This window comes from Tympanuchus pallidicinctus, unplaced genomic scaffold (assembly GCF_026119805.1).
Source record: "Tympanuchus pallidicinctus isolate F22 unplaced genomic scaffold, pur_lepc_1.0 scaffold15, whole genome shotgun sequence".
In the NCBI taxonomy this organism is placed as follows: Eukaryota; Metazoa; Chordata; class Aves; order Galliformes; family Phasianidae; genus Tympanuchus; species Tympanuchus pallidicinctus.
The window spans coordinates 36,276,353-36,303,465 of NW_026294669.1; the positions used below are offsets into that span (position 1 = coordinate 36,276,353).

The 27,113-nt window shown below is 44.9% G+C and overlaps 1 protein-coding gene across 1 annotated transcript; it reads right to left on the bottom strand.

The window, feature by feature from the left end:
• Positions 1-480: 480 nt before the first annotated feature.
• MCM3AP (minichromosome maintenance complex component 3 associated protein) lies at positions 481-27,090 on the bottom strand. The gene is made up of 27 exons (XM_052674526.1): positions 26,184-27,090; positions 25,351-25,429; positions 24,086-24,233; positions 23,257-23,453; positions 22,061-22,200; positions 21,381-21,578; positions 20,920-21,188; positions 20,214-20,376; positions 19,360-19,520; positions 17,846-18,090; positions 16,972-17,162; positions 14,415-14,515; positions 12,179-12,310; positions 11,477-11,590; positions 10,828-10,980; positions 9,356-9,553; positions 9,052-9,120; positions 8,415-8,549; positions 7,903-8,056; positions 7,191-7,449; positions 6,735-6,832; positions 5,559-5,949; positions 5,137-5,391; positions 4,286-4,415; positions 3,263-3,457; positions 2,723-2,873; positions 481-2,231 (listed from the first exon to the last, which is right to left on the bottom strand). The coding sequence occupies exons 1-27, from the start codon at positions 27,069-27,071 to the stop codon at positions 2,073-2,075; spliced, it is 5,373 nt and encodes a 1,790-aa protein (XP_052530486.1). The 5' UTR covers positions 27,072-27,090; the 3' UTR covers positions 481-2,072.
• Positions 27,091-27,113: the final 23 nt, after the last annotated feature.

The window sequence follows — 27,113 nt, forward strand, 5'->3', positions numbered from 1 at the left end:
GCCCCGGCTGAGTGCAGGTGGGCTGCCTCCTCATCCGGGACCGCAGAGCTAGACCTACACAGCAAACCCTGAAGGAGCTTGGCTCCATCCTCTTGCCATCCTGATCCTCATCCCCCATCCCCCTCCTGATGTTTACGAAGATCCCCTCGGTATTTCCTTCTCCAGGATGCACAGCCCCAGCTCCCACAGCCTGTCCTCATGCAGGTGCTCCAAACCCCGACCATCTTTGTGGCCCACCCCTGGATTCTCTCCAGCTGTTCCCTGTCTGCCTTGAACTGGGGAGCCCAGACCTGGACACAGCCTTCTAAACGTGGCCTCACCAGGGCACAGCAGAGAGGAGGATCACCTCCCTCGACCTGCTGGCCATGCTCTCTGTAAAGCACCCCAAGTTCCCCCAGGCTACTTTGTGTGCTTAGTTAGCACCACATTGAAATAGTCTTATTTATGGACAGACCTTTTGATCAGCAACACAGGAACAAATTCCACCAACAAAAATATTTATTAGATACAAAAAAAACATTTACATGAAACAATGAAGACGGTGTGAAACAGCCGTTGTAGCAGTTGAATTCCGGCTTAACAGATTCCCAGGAGCAGCAGGCACAGAGCGCAGCACGGCTCTCTGTAACTCAGCAGGCTGATGCACGGTCACAAAGCTCAGCTCAACAGAACGCTGAGTATGAACAGCTCAAAGCACAAGTGCTTCAGTTTAAGTCACTATTGCTATTCCATGTTTGAGAGGAAACCACGGAAAAACTAATATATTTAAAATTAATTTTGGAAGGCAGGTGACAGATTTGAACTGAATTCCAAACAAAATTAGAAGCAAATCTGGCCAATGATCTCTGACTGGCTGACAAACGTTTACTGCCCAAGCAGCAATAATTGCATTTCACGAGGCAGGACTGTCCAAGAAGCATCATCTGCTGCTGTTTTAACTAAAAAAAGAGAAAGGTTACTTGTTCATGGCTGCAGTACTCCAGGACTACATCTTCTCACTACTTACAAGTAACCAATATTAAATTTTAAACAAGAGGTCTTCAATTTTCAAAGCCACAGCTTTCTAGAAACTGGAGAATGTAGGTAGTCTGCTCTGCCAAAAAAAAGGCAAATCTTTCTTCCACAGCTGTTTGCTGAAGAAAATATCCTGCTTTTCCAGCATGACAATTACACTGTAGAGTAATAGGTTTGTTTTAATGCTGTATGTATTCAACATAACAAAACATGGGCCCAGCAGCCCAAAAATCCATCTGAATTTGCATAGAGCACTTCAATAAAATAAAATACAGCAAAGTGTTGTAACATTACCTGATAATGGGTACTGTACACACTTCTAAGCAGAAAAAAAAAAAAAAAAGAAAAAAAACATATCAAACCAAGGTGCTGCTGCAAGGTAGCGTCTGCATCAAGAAGCAGGGAGCTGGGGCTGTATCCTAAGGACCGTGTCTGTGGAGACCAATCCTTCTGATGCTTCCAAGGGTCCTTACTATGTGAATACTTTCTCCTGGTGATGTTATATTTACTCACATGCTGCCCACAGAGCGATTCTCTAACTCCTCCCAGCAGCAGTATCCTTATCCGCATTTCTATTCCTATAGAAATTGACTTCTAGTTGTAACAAAAAATACTGGCTCTGCAACAGCGTTCCTTAGCATGGTACAAAGCTTCAGAGGCAGGGGAGATAAAACTGGGTGCAAGGAGAGCATCAGCAGAACTCTGCACAAACCAAGGCAGTCAACATGAGAGTTGGTAGGAAGAAAAGCTACAGCACATCAATTTAAGGCTTCCTACAGCAGCACTCAACTAGTCTCCACATCCATGAAACAGGACAGCTTCAAAGGAGTTCCCAGGCCAGCCAAATCTCAGCACAGAGCCAAAGGAACACAGTGAGCTCCAGCACATCATCTCTGCAAGGCAGCCACACAAGAGCTGTCCAGACCCAATGTCTGCTTTGCTTTTCTCCCAGGGCACTTGCTTTTTCTGCAACATGCCCCAGAAGCTCCTCTTTTGAATCACCCAGACCTAGATTTCTTCACCAAGCCTCTTGATCCACACCTGTGCTTTATTTCTGCTCAAATATCCACCATGTCCATCAGGGCAGAGAGGTGAAGCTCAGAAGCAACTTCACCCTCCCTGTTTGCTCTGAGGAGTCTTTGCAAATGCTTCAGTCTGTCCGACAGCGCAGGTCTTCGGTCATCCATTGACAGCTCAAGTCTTGCTTCACTCCCATCCTGGTCAGAAGGAAAAGAGAGATGAGACTGAGAAAAAAGCATTATCTAGCATTAACATGGGACCTTTCTGTTCACTGACCTCCCACTTTTCAGAACAACAAAGGAGGCCACCTCCAACCCCCAAGGAGATCTGGTTAAAATAGTGTGTTCTGCTATTTCTGGAACCAGCGTTCCTGGGTCCATCCCAAAGCCAAAGGTGTAGCCTCAGCCACCACCACGACTCCCTGTGTGCAACACTACAAGGGATACTATTACGACTGCCAGCAGCAGACAACAGTTCATCATATATTCTAACAGCATTTCAGGTCTACAGAAAGTATGAGCCTCCCTGGGAAGTTTGTACACTAGGGCACAGTTTTTCAATTCTTCATTTCCCAAACCTATGCAAAACTGCACAGTAAGGTTGCAGCCACTGAACTTCTGTGATTACAGCTGGTTTGGCACCAACACAATACTCTTCAGAGCCAGTTTTCAGTACCACCATGTCTTACCTCTTGAACAGATGACATGGGACTCTTGATCAATGGACCAGCAAGAGTTGGAGTGGAGATCAGGGACTGGGGAAGGTAGAGAGGAAAGCCCACAAGGTCACCAAGGGGCTCAATATCCTCAGCTAGATATTGGTGCAACTGTTCTTCAAACCTGAAAAGAAAGGACAAGAACACCAGTCAGACTGCAGCCTGGTTTTGTTCTTGTAACCAGTGGGTAAGACATTAATTGGGAATTCAGAGGTGTCTGAAAGAAAGAACCAAAGTCAGCAGTCATTTCCAGCAGACAGCACCCACTGCTATTACAAAAATACACTGCTGAAAGACGTGGCCCAGAAACAACCTGAACAAACTGAAGACTTCCAACTGATGGAGAAAGGAGAAAAGAGAGAGCCAATCTCAAGAACTTCAGTTCTTTGACTTTGAGATCTGCATTGCTACTAGCACCAAACCAACATTCCCATGGTGAACTTAACAGACCCCATTGGGTCTAACAACCCTGGATGGGAACAGCAAGGATAGGATGGTGCTCTTGTAACTCACCTCCTGCTTTCCATTTGCTCCAGTTTTAATTGGGTTAACAGGCGCTCTGGGAGGTCCTGGGCTGAAGCTGTGAGTTCATCTGCACTGGAAATGTTCCTTCCTTGCCCTGACAGAATGCTTACACCAGCACCATACTGATCTGACATGGAGACCCTACAGGGTTTCTTGAAAGAGACAGGAGATTTTACCCTTGACCTGGAATGGGAGGAAAGAAAATACAAAAAAATGTTATGAGTTTGTTGATTCTTCCCTACTAGCACAGAAATTCCAGGAAGTAAGTGACTGTTAGAAAACATGATCTCCTTTTACCCCAGTCTAACAAACCACCACTGGGAAGCAGGACTTGACAGAAATTGACAGAGGGTTGGGATTCAGTCCAATGAAATATAGCCACCCAATCTGCATGGGCATAGAGAAGCAAGCTAGGCTCTTGAGAGCTCTCAAATCTCTTACCCCAAAACTCAAGCACAAGTTCTCTTTTTAAACTCAAAACACTGCAAAGTTAATATGCAATTGTCAAACAAAGTGAATTTGCAAACCGTTTAACAGGTCCTGGCCACAACAAAAGGCAAAGAATAAGGCACTACCAAATAAACGGGGTGCTAATTATTTTTATCCCTATGGTCTTCCCTTACACCTCACCCCATTTTAGTTCCATGCTTCATCTACCTAGTGGACAAGTTTAATTCCAAAGCCACAGCAGTGATTTCTTTGGCAGAACTTCAGTTACAACACTTTGAGCAGCTGCTCCAAGCAACCCCATTTCTTCAAGAGAAGCCACCCTAAAAATCACATCTAATTACAGTCTAATTTCCAACAAATCCCTTGTACATCCCTTTGGGAAGACGTACAAAAGAACACTGAGAAAATGTCAGTGCTGGTTCTCGGCACCATGGCACTATGCAGCTTTGTCAGAGGCCCTAAGTAACCTCATTGGAGTTCATTAAACAGCTCTGGTTGCATAAGAGGCAACCGAATGCTTTTCAAGTAGGCTTGCACAGGCAGTGCCAGCAGCTCCCTCACCTCTTGTGGCCCTGCCGGATCTCCTCCTGTGTGCGTAGGCTGGCCTGTTCCCATGAAAAAGGGAGCGTGAAGTTCTTTAAATGTTCCTTGAAGTAATACACACGAATCTGGCCATCTTCACTTACTGCCTCTGCAAACAAACCCCAAACTACTGTTTATTATCAGTACAGATTTTTCCCTGAAAAGTTCAATATTAAAAATATTTGAGGGAAAACAGCATCATACCTTTCAAGTTACCTCTCACTGTGCTCTGCATGCAGAAAGGGGCTTGTTTTGAGTGATTTACTGTTCAACACACCACATTACTGAGAATGACTTAAAAAAAAAAAAAATACTCCTGTATCTTCATTTATAAAATTCTTGTGCATCTAAACTCAGTGTTCAGCAAGGAAAAGAGCCATTTCAAAGCAGACTGCCTAGAATTAAGCCAAACAGGGCACAGAAGTAACCGCGTACACTTTACATTTTACGTAAGCAGAATATGAGGTACTAACTTCATTAACCCATCATAGTGCTCATTACGAGCAGCAGTCTTCCATCTCAGGTGACCTGAGCTGATGTGGCTTGTAAAGGCAATTTAAACATCCTCTCCCAGTGGGAGAACAGGACTTGAAGGACTTATTATATGTTCCCACGTAGAAACAAACATTCTAATCACAAGCTCAAGTGATTATCAACAATAAATACATACTCCACACTACAGAACAGTGTGTAGAGCACAGTGCCATTCTGCAGTGTAAAGATCAAGACCAGCGCTCCCTCCTTGCTACTCCCTGCATAAAGACACCACTGTTAAGTTAATAAACACAGTTGTGCAGGAAGTGTCATCCTTGCTGTAAGACACACAATACCTGGTGCAACAGGCAGTTTGGGTGGTTTCCAGTCTCTCAGCTTATGATCAATGCACGTTGCCAGGATATCATCCCAAGGGATCTCATCAACAGAAGGTCCATCACCAGTGTTCCCCAACGGCCCATTTTTCCACCTCTGGTATGTTTTTCTCAATAGATTCTCCACTTGAGACTGGATCAGTGGTTGAGTATGGGAAGAACTGGCAATCTGAGATGCATACTGAAAAATCATTCGGCAAACAGGACGCCAAGGAGCTAAAGGAGGGAAAAAAAAAAACAACAGTAACAACAACAACAAATACCAAAGCAGACTGCAAGAATCTGTGAGAGAATCAGTTGACATAAGTTGACAGCTCAGCACAGAGCAGGCACAACAGAGAAGGAATGAGCAGCTAAGAGGATGTTGCTACATAAGTACGTACCACCTAATGGAGGCAGATCTAGGTAGGGGATCTGAAAGGACAGCACAGCCTTTTTTAGCCAAGCTAGGTGATCAGGCACGTTCCAATCCATGTGGGGCAACAGCTTGTTACCCCCGGGCTCTGAAAACTCAGTAACAGGCCAAGACAAGTCACAAAGATGCTCTGAGGATGCCACCTCTGACAGAAACTGGAGCACACTGTTGTACAGCTCTATGATGACCCCAGGCTCCTGAGATGGCAGGCCAGCTAAGCGTCTCTCCTTCCAGTCATGGTAGAAGCGCCTGCCGAATTCGCCATCGATGCCATCCTCGATGTACTCCCGAAGGGTCTGACTGCAGAGCTCAAGGGAGTTTGGGCACTGGGAAACCAACCAGCTCACAGCTGCAGAGATCTAAGACACACAAAGCACAGGCGGTTGGAAACTGCACTCCACAGGGACACTGAGGATTCAACCCTGCAATCTTATGTTTGATAGAACACTACATAAGATACTATATAGCATTCAAGTAGATTGTTTTTAATCAGTCTCCAGGCCATTATTTGCAAGCACAAGTCAAACTGAAGGATGAGGAGAGGCTGTCTCAGAGAGTACTGTACAATCCCTCCTTCCATGAGGCCTCCTTCAACCCACCACTGAAGATGACACAAGAAAGTGTGACCTCCTATCAGCCAGGAGTGCTACAAAGTGACCTTTGCATTTTAGAACTGGGAGCATGAGGTGAAGAGGCTTACCCACCACTAGCACTCTTCTCTTACCCTGCACCTGCAGCCCCACTAATCAAACCAGGCAGGGCACATAAGAATGGATTTGCACGCACCAGGTACTTCAGTTTGTGCAATTTTCATTATTAGAAAGAACAAACATCATCTGTGAAGCAAATGCCAATCTTGGTCAGTTAAAGGAATGCAGTCACCAATAATGGAAGAAGTTTTAGGCTAGTTCTGCCCTTCATTGGAACAGCTGTTAACAAGCACCTGATTCCAGCAAATTCAGGTACATGAAAGAAACTGCTAAAAGACTTTCAATCAAAAACTACAATAAAGAAAATTTAACAGGAAAAAATATTCCATTACAGAAGCCTGCTGCAATTCAAGCTACAGAAAATGTAATGATTGCTCCTTACACTGCATTAATAATGAAGAAAGGTTAACAATTAGCCAAGCAAGGGTTCTTACCCTTCTGGTGCCTTCTAAGTCATTGATAGAACCCGGTAGCTCAACAATGATGTAGTCTGAAATAAGCTGGGCTGAAATCAAATCCTGGAGCATTAAACCTAAGCAAATAAAAACAAAAGATAAAAAATAAAAAGCAACTCATATACAGTGACAGACAACAGATGGCCACCCCCTGCTCTGACCCAGTCTCACAATCCGCATACATTCACTGCGTGGTTTCCCTCTCCATCCCTCCCCTTGACTCTCAGGATCAAATACTGACTGCAAAGGAAAGCTGAAAATAAAGAAGAGTTCGCCCATTTCCATACTGATCAAGTGTAAATGCATCTGGATTTCCACCAAAGCACTGAAGTGTTCCTGTACTTCACCTCTTTTACTAGGCTGCGTATCTGAGTCTGCGTAGACCTGAGACCCCTCAGCATTCACATCATTTACAAGCCAAAAACAACCGTATACCTTCTTCAACTTCTTTCGCTGTGGCCTCCTCTTCCTGAGTGGGGACTAGAACCAGAAGTGGAACTGTTGGCTGGAATGGTTTGGCCTGAAGTAACTGTTTCAACTGCAGCAAAGCTGAAAGCCAATAAACATCTTCTTCTGCCACATCTTCACTTCTAACTCGAGGGGGCAGGAGGAGAATGAGACCACTGGTCCCAAGTAAGTCTTTTTGTGTGCTGGATGCATCAAGCTCACAGTCAGAGAGCACACCATGTACCACCTACACAAGTAACAAAGATGACAACAGTACAGCAGCCAAAGAGCAATTTTCTGAACAGAAAAATGAAAACTGCAGCTCGTTTTCACCAGCATTCAGCTGTGACATTCATTACCAGGAGCTCTACAAAACTCAGACAATGAATTATAAGAACGAAGTCTCCAATAAATGCAGGTGAACATAGAAGTGCACCACAGCACTTGATCCAGCATCAGAAATTGGTAGGATTGAGGACTGACTGCTAAACTATATACAGGTAGGCATTTATTCAATGGACTGGAAACAAGAAAATAAATCCACGCTTTTTTCTCTAGTCCTTTCAAAAAAACCAACCTCCCCCAGTGGCACCTCTCTCCATCAGACAGGACACAGTGTGAAAACCTTCCTCGTGACATTCACTGAAAAAGACTGTGCATGTCATGGCCTGCCGGGTGTCACAAGACTGCCCTCCCTTACCTTAACACACACGCTGACTTTGATGTTTCTGCTCCCTTGTACGCCAGAAGAATTAAACAATGTCAGTGTTTGAATTCTAACTTCTTCACATGAAGCAGTTTTCTTCCAGGTTCTGTCTTTCATGAACTTGGCCTTCAACCACTCTGTCAATATCCTAGCAAACAACAAGAAGTGCTTTCATTTTATTTATTTTTAAGTGGCACTGTAAGTCTTGTTAAGCATCGACTTAACTAAGATAGAGATTGTCCATCAGATGTCCTGAAATTCTCCATTACCTAACTAAAGGTTTTCTGTTTTCAGTGTGAGGAAAAGCAATTCAATGAACAATAGCAGGAGAAGATACAGACCACCGCAGTTAATTCTAACTTTATTTTTATTTTACTTGGAAGGAAAGAAAAAAAAATGGAAGTTTGATATGGCAGGAGAAAAGCAGACATCAGGAACAGCATAGTGCTACCCTTACTTCATTCCATCACTATGCTTGAAAAAGAGACCACGGAATCAATGCTTACCTGTTGGGGTCATCCTCTGCATAGTCATCATCATTTGGCAAAACCAACAGGACCTTCCAAAAAACCTGATCTTGTTTAATTGGAATATGCTCAGCGATCAATGAAGCGAGATCCAGAGGAGTCCATGCTAAATCACTTAAAGAGAGACAGAACTGGTAAAAAAAAAAAAAAAAAAAAAAAAAAAAAAAAAAACCCTCAAGGCTGCTTTTCTTGTCTAGAACGAGTTACAAGTTGTAAGAAAACAAATGCCTTGATGCACATCAAAAACATCAATTCCTTTGTGCCATGAGCCAGGCTCATAATGCCTTGCACTCCTCTTTATGGCTCATACTCTTCTAACATTGCCCAGATCCCCCCCAGCAGGAGGAGTAAATAAATAAGCAAACAATAATAATTGTTAAAAAGTGTCTACACACACATCACAGATTCTTCAGGTTACACTCACAGCAATGGGTCCAGAGAGCCCAACACTTTCAAGAGTTTACTATTCAGTTCTCTCTTCTGAAATATAGTTACAGAATCAAGGCTGCAAGTGAACACTGAAGCATGGTTTACCATTCTGCAATGACACTCCCAAGTTCTACGGCATTTGTTGCACATTTTGTAGAAAGAAAATAAAGATCAAATGCCAACAAACCTCAACAACTGCTGATAGAAGTGCTGAACTTTGATTTCATGTGCTGTCTTGTTTCTCAGCCAATTCAATCTGAAAACAAAAGACCCTGGGTTGCAATTTTTTTTGTATAATACAGGAATTTTAGGTATAGTTTGAGAATATTACGACCTGAGAAATACTACAGAAGCTTTAGAAAGTTGCAGTTAGTGGAAGAATGATTTAATTAGGTTTCAGTCTTTACTGCAAAACAATTATCTTTCACAATGGAAGCAGATAATTTGCTTTCAAAACTCAGATTGCCATCTGCTGTCATAAATATCCTTACCTCGTGCAAGAGACTCCCAGCTTTCCTCCATTCCCCATGTTCACAATCCTCTTGCATAAGTTCTCCATGGTTATAGGCCACTCAGCACTGGGTGACAGGGCTTTCAGTTTATTTTTCGGATCCATGCAGCACGGAGCAGCTGGAAATGCCCTCATTTGACGTTTCAGCTTTGTTCGAGCTGCCACTGCCTCCCTCCACCTTCAGAAGAGAGTAAATAAGGTCCTGTTAATTAAATCTTCTGCAGTCCAACAGGGCTCTTCTCTTTGCTCTTCAGATTGGATCAGGCTATCAGTCTGAGTCTGCCCAGTGGAGGTGGTGCAATTGCACAGAGCGGTGGACTCACAGCTCAGCACTGGCTGAGACCTGCCAACCATACGTGTTCAGCATCATAAACAGCCTGCTTTGTGCTTCATTAAAAAAAAAAAAAAGGAAAAAGCACAACAATGAAAGGAGACAGGAGCTTTCTTCTGAGGAAGCCACGCTTTCAGTGGTCAGACAGATCACAGAATGAAAGCAGGACTGCCTCTCTTCCATCTCATCCTTGCTTAGCTATCCAAACTGTAACCCAAGAACTCCCCACATGAAAGTTCAACTGCAACTTTCCTTCTCCATTTTCAGCATGTTCATTCCTAGCACATATAAAAGGTTTTGTTGGCTTTTTGGGTTTCTTTTTTTGTTTTTTAAACATATGATCAGTTACAGTTTCTTTAACACTCAAGAGGTTGCTGGAAACACCGACATCCACTAAAATTTAAAAAAAAAAAAAAAAAAAAAAAGAAAAAAGGCCTCTTTCTTACTCTGTTTTTAAAGAGTTGTTTTTACAGGTATTTTCGGGACATATAACAATACTCCCAATCACCCAGTCATCTTGACTGCTACATGTATTTTCATCACCCCCCAGATAGCTTTAAGCTCTTCCTTACTCTTTGCTATGCCTGCTATCAGTCCTGAAGAGACACCAAACTTAATTTCAGGACAGGAAGAACTCTGCAAGGGAAGGTGTTCCTCAGAAAAGAAAACAGCCTGCTGCTTTCTCTCTGGTAAAAAAAACACCACCTGAAATGCACCTCCACCTGGCAGTACAAGGTAGCACAGCACAGGAAGAAATGAGTCTCTGCCTTGGAGCAACACAGGAACTACTGGGCATTTAGCATACACCCAGAAACAAGCACCCAATACAGAGAATCCAAAGGGAAATTATAACACATTTCTAGAATTAATGAAACTGCATCTTCATGCCAAGATCATTACTTGACCCTAAGAAGGTGTGTTCCCCTCCCTATACATAACTGAGCAACATTAGAGACTGGTAATTAGGAAATAAGCCTACCTTTACTGTGGAGCCAACTAGATAGCAGAAGCCACCTGAAAAAGCCTGACAGTTGCTTTTTAAGCCCTATTAGCCAGTCCTTGTCCATGCTCCTGAGAGAAGTATTTCTGTCACAGGATAGGCACACTGAGAGGCAACTCACCTCTGCAAATATTTACAGAAACACTGGAGCTCCTGAATGGTTTCTTTTGCAATCTGGAAAATCTCATCCTCCAAGAAGAGATCCATGACATGACCACAGACTTCTTCCGAGCACCTGGCAATGCGGGCTTGCTGGTCTCTTTCTAAGGCACATCTAATGCAAAACAAAACTTTTAGTGAGGCAAAGGCCAGAGAAGGTACTAAAACAACTAGCCAAGACACAAATGGGCAAGATCACAAACGCAGCTAGCAAAGAGGAGGGATTTTCCACCTTTGTACACTGAGCAATTTTAAATAAGGCCTGCAGTCAAATCCAAAGTCATTCATATTTTACACTGATCACAGACTTCCAAAGAAGAGCCTACAAGAGGAAAATCCACAGCTGAGCTGTAAAGAAGTTCTAGTGAAAGTAAGCACACAAGGCAGCCGTGTTCACAAGAAAGGCTACAACCTCCACCCTGGAGGACTGCTACTGCAAAGGCAATCTGGTATCATTCTGCACAGTCAAGTACACTTGCCCTCTCTTTAAATTAACTTAATGGAAGAGGAGCTTAGAGAAAGCCAAGCAAGGAGCACAGCATTTCCTGATGAACTATTGCCTTTTATAAAGCACCTACAGCAAAGTATAGCATAGAGAATGTTATACTTACTTTAATTCATTGGCTGAAGCTTCTTGAACAGTCTCGTTTATTACTTCTTCCATTAGCTCTATACTCACCAACTGACTCAACTGCTTTATTAACTGCTCTCTTTCCTGCCTCTGCCTAGAAGGACAGAGTACAGATTTACATAAGCAAGCCTGACACTTGGTAACCTATGTGCTACCTATAACCCACAGTTAGCTCACTGCTTTTTCTCAAAAAAAACAAAACAAAACAAAACAAAACAAAACAAAAAAAAAAAAAAAAAAAAAAAAGAGAGAATTAGCTTGCACATAACCAAGTCTCATTAATTACAAGTAACATTTAGGCTACTTCTTACTCAGTAAGCTACATACAAGTAGTTCCCTCAAAAGAAAAAAACTCGTGTACAGCAGGGCCAGGAAGCACCTCCCTCTCTGGAAGCTCCAGCTGATTAGAAGTTCCCAAACAATCCCATCTATGATTTTCACAGTGGCTCCAGGAGGTCAACAAAATACTAACCAGCAGATCACACTATTCCCAAGAACAGGGAAGCGACAGCCTGAGTGATCCCAGGGCAGCTCCGAATGACACAAACTGAGCAGCACCAACAGCTGACAGAGACACAAGGCCTGGGCAAACGCATGAACACTTAGGTTGGTACCTGCTGTCCTTACAGTACCTAAGAGGGGATGCAGCCCACCCTGCCAGATGGCAAAAGCAACAGCTCACCTCTCTTCCTCCACTCTGCGCCTTTCCTCCTTCACACGCTCCCTTTCCGCATTGAACGTGGTTACAGCCACTTGTCGGAGGACTTCCTCCATCACTTCAGCCACCAATTCCTTCATGGTGGCCTCTGAGGTGCTGTGTGGAAATAGAATTCTCTTTTTAAAGCAAGTTTTCAGTCAAAACCTCAAAGAGAGGGCATCACACCCCATGCCCTCAGCCACCAGCCAAGCATCACTTGTTCACGCCCCCCCCTGCAGTAGGGCACGGGGGAGGACAACATAACCAAAAACACTGGTGGAATGGAGTTGAAGACAGTTTCACTTGCTAAATGGAAAAAAAAAAAAAAAAACAGAAAACACAACCAAGAACACTCACCACCTCCCATAGGCAGACCAGTGCTCAGCCACTCTCCTCATAGCCAACTGGAAAGCCAAAAAATACCCCACCTTCTTTCTCAACCCCAGCTTTAAGGCTGAGCACGACATGAGGCAGTACTGACCATCTCGTTGGTCTGCTGGGGTCAGCTGTCCTGGTTCCATCCTCTCCCAGCTGATTTTGCACCCACCCCCACTCCAGCCCACTTGCTGGTAAAACAGTAAAGAAGCTGAGAACGTGAGATGTCCTTGGTTCTGCACAGCACTGCTCAGCAATAACTAAAACATTGCTGTGTTATCAACATTGTTTTTTCTCCTAAGGCCAGAATAGAGCATGATATCAGACACTCTGAAGGCAAAGTCAACTCCAACTCAGCTAAAACCAAGACCCAGTACTTCTGTAACCTCTACCCACTGCCAAGCAAAACAACAAACAAAAAAAACTTGTCACATGCAGATTTCACTTTCCATTAAGATGAAGATATCTCAGTACAGGAAAAGATTGAAAATACCCCATACAGACTCAGATTTTGACTTAGTTTTAACTTTATTACGAATAAACAATATGAAATAGTCAGAATAAATCTCAATTTTCGTATTTTCTTTCTCTAAATAAAGAAAAATAACCAAGTGCAAATGCAGTAAAGACCACCTCACTACAGTACAGCAGTCAGTTTATTGCTTGCTCAGGCTCTACCATGTTCATTTCAGCTAATCATTTCAGATTTTTAATTATTATTAGTAGTATTTTATTTCTAGTTAGGGACAGAAGTTTTTTCTCAGATTGGTAAAAGCAGTGGATTTGCTAGCCTTTGCCAAGAAATAGCTGCAGCAAATCATTTTTAAGCCCACTTCCACTTTGGCAACTCAGCTCTGGATTAACAAAGCACATTCTGGTGAATCGAGGGCTAGGGGGAGCTAACCACACCTGCCAGGACTGAGCAGCACAGACAGAATGGTGTGTGTACATGTGCAAGTCATCAGGCATCTTCCCTCCCTACACCTTTATTTAGAGGGAGACACTCCAAATGCCTTCCAGCCTGACTGCAGCTGCATACCCCACTCCAATTAAGGGCAGGTACCCAAGTGCAGCTTTCTGGGGGACAGTGATGGCCAGCACAGGAGCACAGCTCACCTGTGACAAAGCTCAAGGCACTGTAACACATGTCTGAGAAAGGCAGCTGAGAGGGACAACAAAAGACTGGAGTCAATGCTCTGTAGGATTTGTCACTGTGCATCAGTCCATCTGGGTTCCTGCAGAGTAGGCAAGTAGGAAACTCCAGTTGCTTAGATTTAGACCTATTCTCTAAGGACTGAAATGGTTCTCTTATTTTTTTTTTCCAGGAAATATCAATTACATCTCACGGTCTAACGCTGGTACTTAATGACAAGGTTATGGGTGACTTTGCCCAAATCTGGGCTCATCTGATCTAGTATGGACAACCAATTCACTGAGAACAGGAGACTGAACCACAGACATCTATATGCTCCTTCCCACCAGGGCATCCAGGAGCCTATCAAATGCACTGGGAGGAAGCATTACTTGAATTAGAGAATCAGCCAGATCTGGACTTAACTCTTCTTGCTTTCCTTCCACAACACATTTGCTGCAGCAGCAGTGCTAATCATGCAAATGAAGGTTAGCAGAGACGTTTACAGTTAGCCTTTCATTAGGCTAAGCTAGTGTGAAGCCAAGAGATTTATGAAGAAACGTCTGCTTTTCTCTCGACTGCATCAGTGAGATTTCCTTCACCACACACCTTACCTTGCCTTACTTAATTTTATTATCTTCACACACACTGCTGCTAAGGGAAACTGGGATTTGATGATAAACTTCGGAAATACCAGCAATGAACACTCCTTACCAGATTGCTGCAGTCACATAATCTGCTCCTGCTCTGCCAACTTCTCTGCACTCTCCTTTGACAACGTCGTGCACGAGCCCATCCACAACCTCAGCAATATCCTACAACACAGCAGAGGAAGCAGTTGAAGCAAGCTGGAGCCCTGCTCAAGACAGCCTGAGTGCACACGTGAATCGGGAGTGAGGTGTGAATCAGGAGTGAGGTCTGAATCAGGAGTGAGGTGTGCCAGCCTTGTTTATGAGACTGCAATTAGCAACCACATCACCCTATTTCTACTTACACACCAAACTAAGGTCATGAAGTACAACAGCCCAGAAACTCTACATTTATTTTAAGAGCCATGCAGTAACAGCCCAGAAACAAAAGCAACCAAGCAGTGTCCCCTCTGAATTATGTGAAGGTTCTGAACAGTGATCTGTAAGACCTTAGTTGCTTTTTATTATACTTTACACAGTTTTCCCAAATACTCCATCATAACTGATGGATTGATTGAGTGCAAGAGCTCTCAATCCCCCAGCAGAAGAAACTGAGCAGAGGAGGCAGGCAACCAGCATGGCTGAGCAAGGACCTGCAGCTTAAACTGGAGGAAAAGAGGGAAATGTACAGGAAGTGGAAGCAGGGTTGCGTAGCCTGGGAAGAATATAGGGACGTTGTCTGCATGTGTAGAAATAAGATTAGGAAAGACAATGCACAGATAGAGATGAACTTGACAAGGGATTTGAAAGATAACAAGGGGTTCTTCAGGTACATTAGCAGGAGGAGAAAGGCCAAGGAGAACATTCCCCCTCTGATAAATGAGGACGGAGAACAGGCCCCTCAGACATGGAAAAAGCCGAGGTGCTCAGTAAGTGCTTTGCCTCGGTCTTCACTGATGGTCAGGCTCCTCCCCATGCCTGCCAGGACCCTGAAGCCCAGGGTCCACACTCTCACCCAGTGTGGGTGAGAGGAGCAGATTCCATCCCACTGTAACAGTGGAACAAGTCCAAGAGTGCCTCATGAAACTGAATGTACGTAGGTCCATGGGGCTGAATGATATCCATCCCAGGGTTCTGAAAGAGATGGCTGATGTGGTTGCCAAGACATTCTCCATCATATTTGAAAAGTCAAGGTTGTCTGGTGAAGTCCCTCGTGATTGGAAAAAGAGAAACGTTACTCTCATTTTTAAGAAAGGGAGAAAGGAAGACCTGGGGAACTACAGGCCAGTGAGCCTCACCTCTGTGCCTGGGAAGATCATGGAGCAGATCCTCCCAGAAGCTTTGTTAAGGCACATATGAGACAAAAGAGGTGATCTGAGACATCCAGCATGGCTTCACCAATGGCATATCTTGCCTGACCAATCTGGTGGACTTCTATGATAAAAGGACAGCATCAGTGGACAAAGGAAGAGTGGTGGATCTCATCTACCTGGACTTCTGCAAGGCCTTTGACATGGTCCCTCACCACATCCTTCTCTCTAAATTGGAGAGGTGAGGATTTGAAGGATGGACTGTTGGATGGATTAGGAATTGGTTGGCTGGACGCAGCCAAAGGGCTGTGATCAGTGGTTCTGTGTCAGGGTGGAGGCTGGTCACCAGTGGTGTCTCTTGGATTGGTCTTGGGACTGGTGCTCTTCAACATCTTCATCAATGACAGACGATGGCATCAAGTGCATCCTCAGCAAGTTTGTGATGACACCAAGATGGATGGTGCAGTCGATACACTGGAAGGAAGGGAAGCCATCCAGAGGGACCTGGACAGGCTGGAGAAGTGGGCCCATGAAAACCAAATGAGGTTCAACAAAGCCAAGTGCAAGGTGCTCCACTGGGTCGGGGCAATCCCAGGTATTGATACAGACTGGGGGAAGATCTTCTTGAGAGCAGCCCTGCGGAGAAGGACTTGGGGGTCCTGGTGGACGAGAAGCTGGACACGAGGCAGCAGTGTGCACCTGTAGCCTGGAAGGCCAGCTGTGTTCTGGGCTGCATTAAAAAAGGGGCGGCCAGCAGGAGAGGGAGGTGATCGTCCCCCTCTGCTCGGCTCTTATGAGGCCCCATCTGCAGCGCTGTGTCCAGGCCTTCGGCCCCCAGCACAGAAAGGACGTGGAGCTCTTGGAGCGGGTCCAGAGGAGGCATTGAGATGATGAGAGGGCTGGAGCAGCTCTGCTGTGAGGAAAGGTTGAGGGAACTGGGCTTGTTTAGCTTGGAGAAGAGAAGCTGCGGGGAGACCTCATGGTGGCCTTCCAGTACTTGAAAGGAGCGTATGAACTGGAGGAGGAATATCCAGAACGAGGGTGGATAGCGATAGGATAAAGGGGAATGGTTTTAAACAGAGACAGGGGAGGTTCAGGTAAGATAGTAGGAGGAAGTCTTTCACACAGAGGGTGGTGGGTGATGCACTGGAACAGGTTGCCAAAGGAGGCTGTGGATGCCCCATCCCTGGAGGCATTCAAGGCCCAGGCTGGATGTGGCTCTGGGCAGCCTGGTCTGCTGGTTGGCAAACCTGCCTGTGGTAGGCAGGTTGAAACTGTGATCCTTTTCAACCCAGGTGATTCTATGACTATATGAATTTTGGATTTCCTTACCGTGTCTGTGTACACTGGCTGAGGCTTTGAAGGAAGAGCATCAGGCTGTGCAGCAGATTGGGAAATTGTCTGTGCAGGAGGCAGCGCTGACATGAGAGGACGAGGTAAAAGTGAGGGCAGAAGATGAGCTGGTGTTTGGACTCTTACTGCTGGGACATCTAAATCCACACCTTTGCTTTCCACTCTTCCTTCTTTGGCAGGTGAGTCAGCAGAAAAAGAGAAAATAAAGGAAATCCATTCAGTCACAAATAGAAGCTAAACTCTTCTTGTTGCTTGGTATCTTGCAAAGCAAGCTGGTCTGGTAAGTCCCATTAGGTACCCACAGTGGAGACTTGCTACCTTGAATATAAACGTAGCAAATCAATTTCTATAACATGAATGTTTTATAAAATACTCAAATATTAATGCACATTACTTCCAACATCAAGTGTATACATCTCCAATATAATAGTTTCAGGAAAAACATGCCACCTAGCATCTAACCATCTGCCTATTTTATAAAGTAGAAGCATCTGTGTTTTCAACACAAATGAAGTAAAAATTCAGCCTGAAAGAGAAAATAATTATTTGCAGAGTGGGAACAAACTACACAAAAGGTGTAAAGAGAAGCTGGCCACCTGAAATAAATAATACATAGCAATTTCACATACACTGGTAAAAACAAAGCTCATTTCCATCAGTGTGTTTTCTATTTATTAATCATGATGTTTTCTTAGTTTTCACACACATGTAAGCACTTTTAAATCAAAATGTACTTTCATTACACCCAAACTTCCATGCAATTTCAACTCATATGAGCAATGAACAATTTCAGCTTTGTAAAACAAAACAACAGTGCTCCTGAGCAGTACCTAAAATGCATGCTTACTCTTACCTGCTGCTTCCATACTTGATTTTTGGTTACTACCAGCTTGATCTCCAGCAGCAATTCCACCAATATATTTGCTCTGTCCATTGAAGCTAGACACAGGCACATGGTGAGGCACCGGTGGCAGTGGCCTGCCGTTCACAACTTCCCCAACTGAGACTGTCAGCTTCTGACTGACAAACAGCGATTTACGAGGTTTGGGTAATCCATCAGGCTCCAAAAAAGCAGAGCGATTCAGCTCCACGTAAGTACTGGGGGAAAAAAAGCAGAGTCAGAAGAGTTCACACTCCAAGTCCCAGTAACCTGCACATTTCCACCTGGACAGCTTAGTGGGGCAAAGTGAGACAGATACAAGGCACTCAAGATTGCTCCCCAGCGCCTGGACATCAGTCAATGGCTGTAACCAAAGCTGGGAAGGCAAGAGCGCTGCCCCCACAGCTTTTCACCCAGGCAGAGGACACGGACCACTGACATTTCCAGGCACCAGCACGGACAATTCTGGCAAATCTCCCGTTATTAACTGTGTATTTACATCAGCTACCTTCCACACAGCAGATGCCAGAACATCTACAGAAGCCATTTTAAAACCTGTAGTCTTCTTCTAATCTTGGCACCCTTCAGTTTTACTCACTCACTATTCCCAAGCCAAATATTAATAGAAAATAGAGCACTAACTGCCATGCTCATACTCTCTTTCTTTCTAAAGCCCTGTTTGTACTACTCAGTTTCATCCTGCCCTGCATGAATCATAAGGCCAGTTTTTTCAGAGTATTTGTATTCTCACTTCCTGCAAAGCTATAACTTCATGAAATACAACTGCAAGGTAAGAAGCTAAAATAAAAGTTTTCTTTGACTGAGTTATCCAGATCTCATTTTAGGGAGGAAGTCCCTTGAGCCGAATGGAGACCAAGCTTAATACACAGTCCTTTTTTGAAGGAAATGTCTTTCCCACTTTTACAGCTTAGAAGCTGGAAGTAATTTTGTGTCCTTGAAACCCTTCATCAAAAAAGGTGATGCATGGGTCCAAAAAGAAAATCAAAACTAAAAAAAAAAAAAGCCAAACAATCAAACACAAAACAACAACAAAGAAAACCACCATAAAGGCCACACCACTTCAGTGGGAAACCACAGTAATTACAGGGATACAAAACCCATTTCTTCAGGGAGAGAGATGAAATTAAGGAACTTTTCATAATTACAGCAGAACAAACAGCACAGTTTATGCCAGCCATTATTCCAGTACTTTGCTTACACACGTATGCCTGTTTTTCTTACTGCAAAGTCCAGGAGCGGCCCATCCATGCAAATTCTCTGCCCAACATTGGCCTAACCCGAGCAGACGCATTCAGACACACAGAAGTGCAGAATGGTTTGGGCAGGAAGGGACCTTTAAAACCATCTAGTTCCAACCCCCGCTACAGGCAGGGACGCCTCCCTCGGGAGGTTGCTCAAAGCCCCATCCAGCCTGGCCTGGAACGTTTCCAGGGAGTGGGAAGACTCTCCTTCTTCTTTACACTTACTTATCAGATACACTCAGGCCATAGTAACTTATAAAATCAGTTGCTTCCTCACAGTCTTTGAATAGTAGCATACGGACCAGGTGATCCAAGGGAAACACTGTACATCTTTGGGTGCTCACAGTGTAGGCAATATTGAGAGACTTGAGCGCATCTTTACGAATCTGAGGGTACAATAAAAACAGGAGTCATATATTTAAACTACTAAGTAACCTCCAAACACAAAAACTATCTTTAAAACAAAGCAGCACTTTGTTATCATAGAATCACAGAATGGCCTGGGTCAGAATGAATGTAAAGGATCACTGAGTTCCATCCCCCCTGCCACAGGCAGGGCCACCAACCTCCAGCTCTGGTACTAGACCTGGCTGCCCAGGGTCCCATCCAAGCTGGCCCTGAACACCTCTAGAGATAGGGCACCCACAGCCTCTCTGCACAGCTGTTCCAGCACCTCACCACTCTCTCTGTTAAGATCTTCTCCCTGATATCCAATCTAAACCTTCCCTCCTTGAACTTACACTCCATGTTATCAAGCATTCACATAAATAATTATTTAGATTTAGCTTTAAGTGCTGTGCACCTGCTTTCCAGTTTCCATTTCTCTTCTATGCTGCTCATTTTGAGCATGTCCCCTCGCAAGTCCTGTGCAGGAGAAAAAAGCTCGCAAGGGCTTCTGAAAGCACAAGTAGTATTTGCCTTTTATAACCGGGTAGAAAACTCATGTAAGTTTTTCAAAAGGCTTACAAAATGTCCAAAAAAACTGTGTTTTTTTCCTAAAATTATTTCCTTGCAGAAGACCCAGACATCTTTACAAGTTAACTACAGACATACATGCACACATACACCCATTTTCTCACCTGGTTGAAATAACAGTGTAAGAGACAGGCATTCAGATAGGAAGCTGCCTGCACTAATTTGAAAAACCTCACAAAGTTGTTGCTGTTTAGTGCAGCAAAAGCTTGAACTGCAAATCTAACTTCAGGGGAGTTTCTAACCTCTGGATGAAACTGCTGCACTTCTCTGTGGAGACAAAAACAGAGACAAACCTTTGGCACTATATTAACAAGCCCAGCTGGACAGCAACTTGTAACACAATGGAAGCTGTATATCCCACTTAAGGATCCTAACTGTAATTCCAAGTTACCAATAGGTATGAGCTAAATTTGCTGCAGTATTCACTCATTTTTTAATTATACTCATATAATTAGTATGTTATTTATTAGGCACTTCATTTCAACTTCTAGAAAAGAAGGCAACTGGGAGGGTGAACTGAAAAGCAGAGTATAACATTGTCTACAAAATGTATTTTCCTTGACCCTACTGGAGGCAAAGCTGTTAAGATTGCATAGTTACCTTTTTCTTTCCTTTTTTAAAAAAAAAAAAAAAAGAAAGAGATACTTCTACTGACCTATCAAAAATTACAGTAACATTACAACAGCATACTACAGCTTTGCTTTGGCAAATCAGATAGAAAGTCATCATTTCCTGTGCAACTTGCCTGGACTTAATTCTAATTTCTACCCAAATGCAAGAGAGAAACCTAGTGATATTTGTCATTCCCACCTGAGAATATCACCCTTGTTGAGATTCAGCAAAACACTGTAACCTCTGAACTCTGCTTCACTCTTGCAGTAAATTCCTTTGTTGGCCAGGTCCTGATACATCTCCTTCAAGCTCTGTAAGCATTTTGTCATGTTCTCATTGTTGATTTTGGCATCAAAGGAGGACATGGGCTCTTCACACAGGTGGTGAGCACAATGGATGTGAAAGCGAGTGCACTTCTCAATCAGAGACACCATCAGCGGGTTGCAGAGATGCTGCTGGGTTATATCCTAACCAGAACAATTAACAAACCATTAAATTCATTTTAAACTAAAGCTGAAAAGTAGTCATTTAATGCTACCTTCAGAAGACTCACTTTGACTGTGCTCTGTGTCAGCTTTCAACTACTGCTGCTTCTTCACGTTTTACAACGTTATGTGACTATTTTCTATCACCAAACATTTCCATCCACTAGTGCTTACCTTTCTTATTCCCCGAGTTCTGTTCCAGACAAAGTCATACCACTCTCGGTAGTTTCCTTCTCCTTGGTCCATAATGTTTGTCACTAAATAGTCCATGGTCATGCTCAACACTTCAGAGGGTCTCAATTCATGTGGCAAAGGTTCCTCCTGGTCTGCTGAAGACCTGCTATATTCCTTGATTGCTGCTGCATGATTTACCTGCAAGAAGCAGAGAAAAGAACTGAAAACCATGGGGCCTTTTTTAATCCTTCAGAAGAATTTCATCACATGCATGAATTTACTTTAGCAAGGAGCAGACTACTAAGGCAGAGTAGTCTGAGTTTCCAGAGTTGACACCAGCAGCCCATGTTGGTTCTGCTACCACAGCAAATACATTTTATTTTACAACAGCAGCTGACTTGGCAATCTTTAACTCATCACCTTCAGGACCTCTACACCACTACCACAACTACAAATCTAAAAGCTGTCTGGAACTAAACAGAAAAGGTTACTGTACCAGTTAAACAGCAATTACTTAGCACTCTTGTTTTACAACCACTAAAGACAGGTTAAGGAAACGGCTCACAAAATTCACCACTAGAACAAACCTTGTAATCAGCTAAACAACGACAGCTTTATGTAAGGAGCAAATGAATGGATGAGGTGGGAACAGCAAACTCCAGCTTACAGACGGCTCATACCTTGTCAGATCCTAGCAGCAACTCAAAGATACTAAGCTGGTTTCTTGTCTCTCTCATATACCGCTCCTTTTCAGGGCACATGTCTGGACAAGTGCCAACGATAGTTTTTGCTTTTCCAAGATCAGTCCTTTTTATTCGAGCTAAAAATAAAAAAACAAAAAAAAAAAACAAAAAAAAAAAAAAGAAAGTGTAACATTAAGCATCTGTCCTTTTGTTTTCATGACACGCTATTTCTTAATGTGCAGCCCACAGCAGCATCTGCCTCAGTCTGAACACTGGGCAATGAATGGATGTCAAGAAGCACTCCGACAAAGGTAAGGGTTCCCAGAAAAGCTGATGTGACAGGATCCACAGGGGATCCCAAACAGCCTCCCGTTGGAGCAGGATCAGCTGGAAATACACAAGGATGGAGTTCCCCTGTGCTAGGACCTATCCCTGTGCTCCCACTGCTCCTCTGGAGAAGCTTCTCATACTGTCCCATGGATATCGAGACTCTTGCTGAAAATGTCAGTCTGTAAGTGACACCTGATGCTTTGTATCCCAAAAGCCTATCCTGTTTTGCCTTCTAACCAAGCACCACCAATTCCACGCCAAGTGAGAACAAATGTTTGCTGATTTTAAAAAACAAAATCTTAATAAAATCAGCTTTGAAATAACAGGAATAGGATGAAATAATTTACAAATTAGAATAGTGAAACAAGCAAACATTTCCTGAAATAATGACCAGCTTTACTTAATAGTGTTCTTTTAGAGAAATGCTGCTAGCCTTTGGTCAGCTTTCTTGGAAAGAACTTGCAGAGGTGAAAACTGCCCTATGTGGCATCCCCCAGGATCAAGAAAACCGTGACCCTGTGTTTTACAAGCCAGGTACGCATGATAGCACAGTTACTTGGGGTGGCTTAACTGACCTTGTAACTGATGAGGACTGCAGAACAAAGAAGGCAAATAAGTCCTTGTCCCTGCTAATTTTCTACCCGTTAGTAATATAGTGTTTTGTGCCAATACAACACTGTCAAAATACACTCAAAAATACTCAGGAATTCATTCAAAGATGAACAATTTGCTATTCATCAAACATAAATATATGTGTGCAACAAAACACACAGATTTTGTTGCTCTACAAGAAATGAGTGTATACAACAATCTACCCCAACAGAAAGGTGTGAAGGGTAAGAACACAAGAATAAGAACAGTACCTTGTCGCATGATTTTGTCTCTTTGGTCCAAAAGACGGTATCTTTCTTCAGATGTCTCTGCCACTAATCCTACCAGGTTACTCAGAGATGACAACGAAGCTCCCATGGCTTCTGAGTTCTGTCCTTCAGAACCAGAATCAAACAGATCTACTTCAAACTGCAGAGCCTTTCGAAGACCAGGCTTCTTTGCTGGAGAGCTAAAACCAAGTATATTGCTTGTAAGTGCATGACAACACACACCAAATAATCACTGTCCAACTAGGCAAACCATTAAGGTGCTACAGAAGAAGGTACAAAAAAAAGCCTGCAGCTTCAGCACCTGGCATAAAGCAGGTCTCCTGCATAAAGCCCATTCTCTAAGTACAAAAATACAATGATCTCACTCATAGCTTCTCTGAAAAGAGGACTAATTCCACAGATCCGTTTTTGTCAACGAATGAAACCACTCACTTCAGAAACCAGTTTAACCAAGACCACCCAACACAGTCAGTCACTGCTTGGCCTTACGAGAGCTTTGCACTGTTTTTCACCATTTTCTTATGCCTCACTGTTATAGCTGTTTCTTATGTTGTAAAAAATGAACAAACAAAAACGCTTTAAAAAAAAAAAAAAGACTGAAGAAATAAAAAGCCTTAATATGCAGTCAGAAGCATCTGACAAAATGTGAGATTCGTAACTCCAATTCAGCCAAAAAGCCACATGTTTAAAATGAATATGTGCCAGCAGATAGAAGAAGCACACTCTCTTGCTAAGAACATCACTACTCAGCACACACTGATCACTTTTGCCCATCCATCCTGACAGATTCTTAGAGAACACTCGTACATACCTTCTACCAGGCATTGCAGCGCTGGCAGAAGATCTTATTAAAGGTTTTCGAAGAGGGGAATGCTGGTAGTTTTGCTCTTCACTGCTTTGCCTTCCTTCCTCTTCACTTGCTTTCTTCTCCTTGGATGAAAATTCTCTTTTTGCTGGGCCTAAAGTGATATATAAACATCAGGACAGGTACTCAGCAAATAATTTTCGCAACAGCTTTTTGCCTCAACTCCCCAGCGGTGTAGTGAGTAATTGGCTTTATTTTCTGATAATATTATTCCACTTACAACCTCATGGATGCACACAACACTAATAGGACAGCCTGCACGGGAAGTTGCACCAATGACGCCCACTAATTTCTGGTTAGCTTTAGAGTTCCATAAAGGAAAAGCATTCTTGAATAAAACATTGCTAAGCAGTAAATGCAATTACTCAGCACATTGCCAGTAAATGAAGTCTGGGCATCAAATTTTAGTTCTTTTGAATTTGGGTTATAACTCAAAACTCACAGCTCAATACCCGGTGGCCTGGTTCAGCCTTGCTCAGTGACAAACTGATGCAAAAACACAAAAAACAGAACACCTGGTATTTAATCTGTTTTACCAACAAAAACTACGACTGTCACAACATTTTCAGTGCTCCTGAGTTACTTGAACAATTCACACATCCCAAGCTCAGGCTGGGGTTGACATGCCTCTTCAAGAGTTAAGTCAAAAAGAAAAAGAACAAATTCTCAGCCAGCTGGATTTCTCACACTCTCTCAGATTAGTTACTATAGAATACTGCCATCCAGGTTTCTGTAGACCTTAATGCCAAAATAACATGACAAAAGCGTCCTTACAGCTGTTGCTTTGAGATATTTCTTCTCAGGAAAACAACTCTACAGCTGCTCTCTTGCTGTGAAACTAAGTTCCTGGGTTGGTCAAAGCTGTGGCAAGCCATTCACTCATTCTGAAACATATCTTCAAGCCAGGAACTTAGAGCTACAAACTCTGATTCATAAAATTAAAGGGAAGCACTTGGCAATTCAAATACTCACCTGGGGAGATGAATAGCCAACACCAGCATCTCCTTTTGCCTGAATCTCAAGCAGAGGGCTGGGGATAGCCCCCTTCCTGGCTCCTAGGCTTCCTGGGAGCTATTCTCATTTTGTGAAGGCAGAGAAATAATTCTGTATGCAACTACATGCTTTAAAATATCCTCCTCTCTCCCCAGTATCTGTGCCATTACCCACTGTACGCATCACTTGCTCATCACATCAAGAAACACAAGACTTACTTGTTTTCTTCTTCTGCCAAAACGTCACTATGTCTTTGTGCAATTCTTTTGCCTTTTTTTTGGCGAGGGCTGCAGAGGCCTGAAAGAAAACAAAGCGGAACTCAAGAGCTGTTAGCACAAGGAAGGACAGCTTCTGCTGGAGAAACATGTACCAACACTCAGACCTCTAGGCGCTGTCTTTTAGCCTAGAATCATTTCAGTTGGAAAGGACCTTTAAAGGCCATCTAGTTCATCTCCCTTACAATGAAAAGGGAGACCCACAGCTCGATCAGGTGCTCAGAGCCCAGTCAAGCCTGACCTTGAATGTCTCCAGGGATGGGGCATGGACCACCTCCTTGGTCAACCTGTGCCAGTGCTTCACAGCCTCCTGCCTGAGACATCCATGCAACTGACGGGGCTGGGTGTGTTCCACAACACATTACTTTTCTAAGAGACTGCAGAACACACGGGACTACAGGCCTCACCAAAGCAGCAACGTTCCCAACAAGCAGATCACCCTGCAAAGATAGTGTTGCCCTTGATGCTACCGCATTTGGCGTTCAACTGCGCACTAATCACAGAATCACAAAGGCTGGAAAAGACTCCTAAGATCATCCAGTCCAACCGTCAGCCCGCCCCACCGTGCCACACCAACCACAACCCTCGGCGCCTCAATCACAGTCTTCTCGAACACCTCCGAGGGCAGTGACTCCACCACCTCCCCAGGCCGCCTGTTCCAACGCCCCACCACCCTTCCGGACGACAGTTACTTCCTAACATCCAGCCCGGCCCCGCGCCAGGCTGCGGCACTCAGGTTAACCCCCGCTCCCTCGCCGCCAGCCCCCAAAACTTACGTGGTCAAAGAAGTGGACGACGGCCGTTTTCTTATTCCTGCGCGTCATGACCCGGCGGACCTTCACGAACTGCCCGAAGTGCTTCTCCAGCACCGTCCTGTCGTTGAGGTAGTCGGGGACGTTTTTGCACTGGATGGCCGTTAGCTCGCCCGGCGCCGCGCCGCTCAGGCCGTCCGTGCCATCGTCGCCCCTCGCTCTGCGCGCCGGAGCGACGGGAGCGCCGTCCGCCGGCCCGAGCCTCGCCGGGTGCGGCATCTCCCGGCCCTCGGCCGCCGGCTCCTCGGCCGCGCCCCGCTCGGGCTCCCCGCGCTCGCGGCCCTGGCTGCGCAGCACCTCCTGCAGTGTGCGGCCGAACAGGGCCCCGCCACGGGGCCGGCTCAGCAGCACGGCGCGTTTCTCCGGCGGCGCAGCCACCCGCCCGCCCGACGCCGCCGTCCGCCGCGGCGAGCGCTCCCGCTCCTCCTTCCGCTTCAGCCCCTTCGGCACCGCCTCGCCCGCCTCCTCCGCGGCGTTCAACGGCGGCCGCGCGGCGCCCTCCTCGGGGCGGCCAAGCGGCGGGGCGGGCCGCGAGAAAGAGAAGCCGGCGGCGGGCGCCGGCGGCTCGTGTCCAGCCGCCTCGGGCGCGAAGCCGAAGGGCGGCGAGAAGGTGAAGGCGGCCGGGCCGTCGGGCGCCTTGAAGCGGAACTCCGGCGGCGCGAAGGCCCCGCCCGCCGCGTCGCCTGGCGCCGGGAGGCCGCCCAGGTCGGTGGGCGGCTTGAAGCTGAAGCCCGCGTTGCCCGCCGACCGGCCCGGCCCGTAGGGTTGCGCGGGGACGAAGGGCGGCGCGGCGGCCTGGCCGAAGCGCGGCGGGAAGGCGGGAGGGCCGCGGAACGGACCGCTGGCGTTCATGGCCTCCGCTCTCCGCGGCGGGCCGGCCCCGCGCACGCGCCG

What these genes read in the sequence shown, in the direction of transcription:
- MCM3AP (XM_052674526.1), bottom strand. Translation starts at nt 27,071, where the DNA reads ATGAACGCCAGCGGTCCGTTCCGCGGCCCTCCCGCCTTCCCGCCGCGC. An exon ending in AGACAAAATCATGCGACAAG is followed by an intron (nt 22,201 to 23,256) that starts GTACTGTTCTTA and finishes TTTTATTTTTAG; the next exon opens with CTCGAATAAAAAGGACTGAT. An exon ending in TACACTGTTATTTCAACCAG is followed by an intron (nt 19,521 to 20,213) that starts GTGAGAAAATGG and finishes TTGTACCCTCAG; the next exon opens with ATTCGTAAAGATGCGCTCAA.